A 6,678-nucleotide genomic window follows, 5' to 3' on the forward strand; every position below is an offset into this window, starting at 1 on the left:
AACGGCGCGAGGCTGTCGTTAAGCTGCTGCTCGCTACGGGCAAGGTCGACGTCGACTCGAAGGATAGTGGGGGGGCGGACGCCGCTGTTGTGGGCCGCGGAGAACGGGCGCGAGGCCGTTGCGAAACTTTTCAAATAACGACTTTACCACCTCCCCACCCACCACCTACTGCCTGCCCTTAATTATATACCTAAAATGTGGCAAATAGAAGGCCCAAGAATGTGAAAGAACGTCGCGAAGCCAATGCTTGTTAGATGGCGACAGCTCCGTGTGGCAATATCACGGCCCAGGTGTGATGGATCGGCGGGCCTTGGCAGGCCTCCACCCATTGGATCCACTATGTGCACCGATTAGGCGGTTAGGTCCGTGCACAAAGGGTAAAACTCTGATCCCGGGTCTAGGTGCAAGGCACCGAACCCTTCCTTTGACTCTACCTTTTGATAGTCTATTCTACCGATTACATAGATCGTGTTGCGTTACTCTGGATGCTGCGAGCGGGCAAACACGATGCCAAGCCAGACAGCCCTCCGGTCGGCCTCAAGTTTGGCCAATTCATCTGCTCCGACAAGCTCGCTGTCACGGCAGGCAGGGCCCCTCGCGGGCAAGGTACTTTGCAGAACGGTACCGCTGAGGTACACGCGCGTGCAAAAGGTCGCCTACACGCCGTATGATTGGATAACGTTTAAAAGGGCCCAAAGTCCAAGTTTAATATAATTAGCTAAGTATTGCATGCTACGGCTGCGGGCCCAGGTACCCTTCGTTACTCCCAAGTACCACGGGCATCGTTCACCCAATCCAGCCACACCCGAAAAAGCGCGAGGAAGTTGCCACACAGTTCGCCTCGACGACGACAGTGCGCGTAATGATTTTCAATTGTAACACTATGCTACTGCGCCTAGCCACCCTCAAGCCGCGCCCGTCACGCAATTACTTAATTGATCGCCCCATCCATTCCGAGTTTGAATACTAAAATAAGTGGGCATGTCCGGCACCGCGGCGCCAGGAGGGAAAACAATCGCGATATGTCTATCATCACATGCAGCCGCGCTCCTGGCGCCAACCGCACGCTGGTCTCTGGCTTGAGGTATTTGCCCCTATTGATATGGACTCGTACAGCGGCAAATATATCATCACTGTTCTTCCGCTTGGCGCAGCGAGGCAACGATTAGAAAATCCTTGCCGCCGGTCCGATAATACGCACAGCGACTCGGCCGCTCTCGTACAGGGCCTATCACACCGCCCGGCATTATCTGTGCCCCGGCCGCACGCCTTTTGGTGAAGGTAACGACTCGCAAACACTTCCATTTTGGCTTTGGTGCAATGGCATATATTAACCACTGTCACGGACCGGCACAATAGAACCGTGTAACCTACCAAGTAGACCTTAGAATTGAAGATGGAGAGGGAACGAGGGAATCTACAAGATGGCGATGCTCGTGACCGCACTTGAATGCCAGGCTGTGGGACACGTGCACGGCCGAGTCAGCCAGACCTCATGCCATGCCATGACAAAGCTCCTCGTCATCGCCACGAGCAATAGAGATGGCGTCTGCGTTTGGTGGACGCGGCTGTCGATGTTTACGGCGAGCGGCCCAAGATCGCGCTAGGTATATTTGTTCGTGGACAGCCTCTTAAGGTCGGGTGGGAAAGGCTTCTAGTTGCATTGCAAAATATCTAGAAGCTGTCCTGTTTTTCTAAGTACAAGAGAGGGTCGTACAACAACCCTCTGCTCCCTTTTTATAGAGGGAGCAGAACGGAACGCGGACGCGTTGTTCGGGGAGCTCCGCGCCCCGAGTGCGGAGGCCATGTGCACGGTCCGGTGTGTTTGTCCGTCCGGCTCCAGTATGGAGCCCGGATCTAGAGCGTGAATTTTGCAATAGGTTGCACCTGCTGGCGGTCGTGCACGGGCCACACATTTTCATGTGTCTGAAACATTTGTGGCCCGTGCACGACCGCTAGCCAAACAAGTCGCGTACTTAAAAAAACATGCGTTATCCTGGCAGGATTCGCGTGACAAACTGCCATGTCCTAATGAAAACTACTTAGAGATCCCTTTTTGTGTAATCAAGTCGAACAAACCCTCGTCGTCCATCTCTTCGAGTTGTTGGCAAGGAAGATCCGCCCAAACTCCGTTACGGAAAGCAGTGTCTTTCAAAATACAGCCCAAGAACTCATTACCAATGCGGGCCAGTGCACCTGCCCGTTTGTCGTTGTCAATAGTCATGTGAAGTTCCGTAACATCGTCATCAGACATCTTCGTAAAAGCCGAAATAGTTGAAGGGCCTTCGTTGTCGAAGCAGATGAAAAGCAAAAGACCTCGGTACTTGTCGTTGAAAACCCTCGCAAGTTTGCGAGACCGCCACATCTTGTCATCAAAAGCCCTCTTCGTGCCGCCGATCTCTCGGAAGACCGCGCTGTATACCTCGGATGGCACTTTCTTGAACCCAGAGGGTATGCGAGCACGCATTTTTTCCATGGCACTCATTAAAGCAACCACGGATAGAAGCGCAAAGAAAGCGGAAGAGCGCTCATGCTTGAGGCAAAAACGATAGAGTTCAGCAGCCTGCTGGAACCATTGTCCTCGGACCTTGAAACCGGTTAATGTTTGCGGGGAATCAGCCATCTCTTTGGCAGCAAGGAGTTGTTTTACTCCCCGCAAGATCGCCTCTTTGTTCGTCAGGTTTTCCGCCAGCGTTTTGGGAGGTGGCAGCTCCCTCAGCTTTTTCTGTAGCTGCTTGCCCGGTAAGTCGGTGTCTATCTGCTCGGCTGCGGGCCGCTTCTTCTTGCTGGGGGATGTCCTGGATGCGCTGGAAACTGCAGGGCGTAGAGCGGCGGCCCGTTTCGGACGTGACGACAGCTGATTTTTCCCCACACGTTCAAAGTCCCAAAGCTTCTCTTCCTTTGCGAACCCGAGACCGCAGTCCTCGCAAACTTTTGTCGCGGCTCCGGGCAATAGCGAATCGCCAGGCATCAGGAAATTAATGGCTGTGGCGAATGACGGGGTCCTGTTAACGACCATGTGGTACTGTCCCGGCCTTGTAACGACCATCATGCCGGGTTGGGCGCTCAGTACCTCGAATTTAATGCCTGCCGCACGAAGTGTAAATGGCCCAATGAGCAGGTTGTGGTGGCGGAGCCACTGGTCGCAGTCGAGACTGCCGTAACGGTCCCTAACGTATGCTTCGAAGGCTCCCGTAAACTCTGGCTTGATTACAACCCATATCTTCTCCCCGGAAAGGCTGATATTGGCGGACCAATAGTGTGCGTCTTCGCGATGGAAGCAGGTGGCCGACAACCGGTGACCGATGTGTTCGTAAGGAGTAGTTACGCCGGCAACCTCCCAGTCCTGCCCTGAATCGCCCGGCTCTTTGGCTTTCTGCCGCCGCAGCTTCGCCAGCTCTCCAAGCTTGCCTGGATGGAGCAGGCCGTTGAACTGCTCTTCGGGGTCTGTACACTGAGGCCCGACGTAGTAATTGATGACTTCCTTAGGGGGGTTGGCGCAAATTTCGTCGAGGAACCGTTCGGGATCCTCCTGAGGCGCCGCATCGGAGAAGTCCGGTAAACTGAACCGGCCTTCTGGGTAGGCGAGATGTACCCTGCACGTGCCCCGTTCGTCAAGGCTGTACCTCACACCGAGCAGATCCCATTTCTGATCCGGCCGTTGAATCTTCTCCTTCAGTTCGGCCGAGGTAGGTGGCGACAAGCCCTCGATGCGGATCATGCCGCCGACTGAGGGCCCGAACTTATCCCACAGATTCTTGGCCAAGTTTGGTCCCATGTCGTTAACGTGCATAGACTGCAGGGGCGGTTTTGGCAGAGAACCTGAAGGAAGCGGGCTGCAGCCAGACGCGGTCGAAGTCCCCCCGGCCGCTGTGGTTCGGCCGTTGGGGAGGCATTTTCGGGATGGCCCGGCCAGTGGGGCGAATTGGGCCGAAGTGAAATGGGCGGCCGACTGGGGAGACTGGTGAACAGAGCCGTCGCTTGGAACGTCTTCGACCGTGGCTTCATTTCCGTGCTGAATGGCAGATTCTGGTAGACCCGCGGCCAAAGGGCCTTCGGCTATAGCTATTTGCGTGTTGGCAGTCGATGTAGTCGGGCCGCAAGAGTTGTTCTGTGGACCCTGTAAGGTTCCAGATGTGGCCTCTTCGTTGTTCTGGGAGACCCAGTGTTCCAACAGAAGTTTAAGGTAAAACGATCGCACTAAGTGCTGATCGCCTTGATCGCCTTGGGGCGCCTCTACCCCGAAGTAGGATCGAACGGCCGTCAAACATTGAAGCAGACAGGTGTTGCCGGTATAGTCGCCAAGCTGGATAAATAAGGTTAGAAAATATCAACCAAGTTTCGAAGGGCTCTCCTTACCTCGTTTTCGGAGTCTTCCAGTTCAAACTCCAATTCTTTCTCACAATCCTCCCGCAGACTGTCTGCCATATTTCGGTCCATTCCCCAGTGTGTAAACTTCCCCGACTTTTTCCCCGATCTTTCCTTTCGTCCACCTTTGCCTTTTCCCTGCAAGTTTTCCACCGTTTCCTCCCTCCAGTCGACATTGGCCACAACGAAATGATTAGGCTTGCTCCCCAAAAGTTGGAGCCTATCCTCAACATGGCAGAGGATAATGGCAAAGCGTTTATTCTTCATCTTATTAAGCGCATAAACACTCGAGCGGTCAATCACCGGCCAGGATTTCATGGTGCAAACTTCATGGAACACCCCGGCCCTAATGAACTTCCCAGGTTCGAATTCGTCGACCCCTTTTTCTTGGAAATGCGCTTTTCCCCACCTAACCGCGTTAAGAAGCTTGTGTTTGTGGGGCCCCCTGAATTTGGGCTTTTTGAGAACTGAACGCGGCCTTTGCGGTTTCGAGGTTTCGAAGTCGACCACAAAGCTCGTATTGGCGTTTAGGGGAGGGTCGGCTGTATCCTGAAAGGGGTTATCGGGGGGGCTGCTAAGGGAACTGCTAGACGGTGACTGTGCTCCGGGATTGCTGCCTAGGGGTGCGGCGTCGGCGGCGTCGGCGGCGTCGGACATATCGATGTCGGCTGCATCTTGGGCGGGACTGCTGGACGACTGCGGTTCGGGATCGCCGCTTGATGCGGCGTGAGCATCGCCCAGCGGTGAATTGATCGGGAGGAAACCTCGAGGGGTTTTTCGTCCAGAGCCGGGGTCGACCTCAAGTGGTGCGGGTTTCGTTGGAGGTGCATCCGACTGGCTTTCGCGGGGGGTGCTGCTGGAAGTGCTGGAAGTGCTTGCGGAATCGGTGGAGCCGGCGCTACTCTCTTGCTCGCTGCTCGCCGTCGATGACGCAGCCGAGGATGACAAAGGGCCCGATGCAGGTGCCCCAGAGACTGCATCTAATTCGGTAGTTAGTCTTTGTTCGGAGGTTGCCTGCTTAATGTGCTACTCACCAGTCCCGGCCGTATTCTGTCGACGAAGCTCAAGTTCGGCCTGTCTCTTGGCCTTTTCAGCCTCCTGTTTGAGCCGCTCCTTGTCGGCCTCTAGTTCCTCTATCTTCTTGGCTAGCTCGGCCCGGAGATTCTCGATCCCTTTGGCGTGCTGTTCGGCCAGCTGTCTCTCGATGTTCTCGGCACGCTGCTCAGCCTGCTCACTGGTCCCGGCTGTACTTTTCTGCTTGCTTTGGCGCAGTTTTTCAAGCTCGGCCCGCAAGTTTTCGTTCTCTTCAGCCTGCTGTCTGATCTTCTCAGCCTGCTTTTCAGCCTGCTGCTGGGCCTTCTCCTTAGCCTCCTCTTTAAGCCTTGCGTTTTCCTCCTCCAGTGCCCGGATCCTTGTGTCGCGGTCGCGGACGCGGGCGCGACTTGCTACTTTGCCTTTAAACCATTCCTTAACCGTGGTGGGTACCTCCTCGGAAAGGAGGAATGATTTGATTTCGGGAGGCGCGTCGTGGAAGGGATCGCTGGCTAAGGCTGACATCGCGTTAAGCCGGGCGGTTATCGACGATCGAACGGACAAGGTCGTCGGCGAATTGCCTCGGTCGTTAAGAGTGGTTCCCAGACTGATCGTGACGGTTAGATGGAAGGTCTGGCATTGGGAGGACACGAGGGGAGTATAACTGGATGTGAGATGGAGGCCCGGGGTGGAGGTGCGAATACGGGCACGAGGAACATCAGGTTTGCGTCTAACAAGCAGAAAGAAGCATGAAGCCTGCTCACCATCAAGGGACATAAAGAAGGCGGAGGCCGCGCACGATAAAGAGCGAGCTTGTGACTGGCAGTCTCGCTCGGGAAGCCGATAATGCTCCGGCCTGCAGGACGATGCGACAAAGCAAGTTTGCGTTTTGCTGCTGGTCGGCCTGAGCGACCTCGTTGTATGTTGTGGGTCGAAGCGCAATTGGGGTGGCTCGTGGTCAAAGAGGAACGAGGCAAGTGCCGGGCAGGGCTGGGCTGGATGAGTGCGTGCGTGCGTGTATGCGTAAGTGCAGCCCTGGCCTCGCTTGCCGGGTTGGGGAGTCGTCTTGTTTGCTCAGCGAGGCGTTCTAAAAGCGCAACAAACGGGCGCTTCTAAAGACGGACAGGTAGCGGCGGCAGCGACCGAGGCAGATAGGCCGACAGCCAGGAGGGTGCTCGAAGGGGATTGCCCCAAATGTCCTGGCCTTTGCGTGCGGGGCAGCGTCGACAATTAGTCGGCGGTTGAAGCGTTCGGTATTTCGCAGGCCGGTTCAATCGA

At 55.5% G+C, this 6,678-nt stretch overlaps 5 protein-coding genes across 6 annotated transcripts in view; 1 reads left to right on the forward strand and 4 right to left on the reverse strand.

The window, feature by feature from the left end:
* The window catches only part of GGTG_13592, a 5,549-nt gene extending 4,155 nt beyond the window's left edge, over positions 1-1,394 (forward strand). Inside the window, exons 3-5 of one of the 2 annotated variants that reach the window (XM_009231506.1) lie at positions 209-290; positions 466-1,281; positions 1,360-1,394. In XM_009231506.1, coding sequence (XP_009229770.1) covers positions 209-290; positions 466-671 — 288 coding nt within the window. In that variant the 3' untranslated portion in view covers positions 672-1,281; positions 1,360-1,394. Of the gene's footprint in view, positions 1-11; positions 291-465; positions 1,282-1,359 lie in introns of those variants that run through there. The other variant, XM_009231505.1, reaches the window with a different exon arrangement.
* Positions 1,395-2,065: 671 nt separating this feature from the next.
* On the reverse strand, positions 2,066-2,467 carry GGTG_13593 (hypothetical protein; the record flags this gene model as incomplete). Its single annotated transcript, XM_009231507.1, has 1 exon — positions 2,066-2,467. A coding segment is annotated over one exon (402 nt), but the record flags the coding sequence as incomplete, so codon positions are not given.
* A 511-nt stretch (positions 2,468-2,978) lies between these two features.
* GGTG_13594 (hypothetical protein) lies at positions 2,979-3,778 on the reverse strand (the record flags this gene model as incomplete). The annotated part of the gene is made up of 2 exons (XM_009231508.1): positions 2,979-3,005; positions 3,074-3,778. The coding sequence occupies 2 exons, from the start codon at positions 3,776-3,778 to the stop codon at positions 2,979-2,981; spliced, it is 732 nt and encodes a 243-aa protein (XP_009229772.1).
* An 18-nt stretch (positions 3,779-3,796) lies between these two features.
* GGTG_13595 (hypothetical protein) lies at positions 3,797-4,635 on the reverse strand (the record flags this gene model as incomplete). The annotated part of the gene is made up of 2 exons (XM_009231509.1): positions 3,797-4,306; positions 4,360-4,635. Coding segments are annotated over 2 exons (786 nt in total), but the record flags the coding sequence as incomplete, so codon positions are not given.
* A 708-nt stretch (positions 4,636-5,343) lies between these two features.
* Positions 5,344-6,678, reverse strand: part of GGTG_13596 (hypothetical protein) — a 1,984-nt gene continuing 649 nt past the window's right edge. Inside the window, exons 2-3 of the mRNA XM_009231510.1 lie at positions 6,165-6,313; positions 5,344-6,007 (exon numbers count right to left, since the gene is read on the reverse strand). Of these exons, the coding sequence (XP_009229774.1) occupies positions 5,395-5,925 (531 nt within the window). The 5' untranslated portion in view covers positions 5,926-6,007; positions 6,165-6,313 and the 3' untranslated portion in view covers positions 5,344-5,394. The remainder of the gene's footprint in view (positions 6,008-6,164; positions 6,314-6,678) is intronic.

This window comes from Gaeumannomyces tritici (assembly GCF_000145635.1).
Source record: "Gaeumannomyces tritici R3-111a-1 unplaced genomic scaffold supercont2.19, whole genome shotgun sequence".
Lineage (NCBI taxonomy): Eukaryota > Fungi > Ascomycota > Sordariomycetes > Magnaporthales > Magnaporthaceae > Gaeumannomyces > Gaeumannomyces tritici.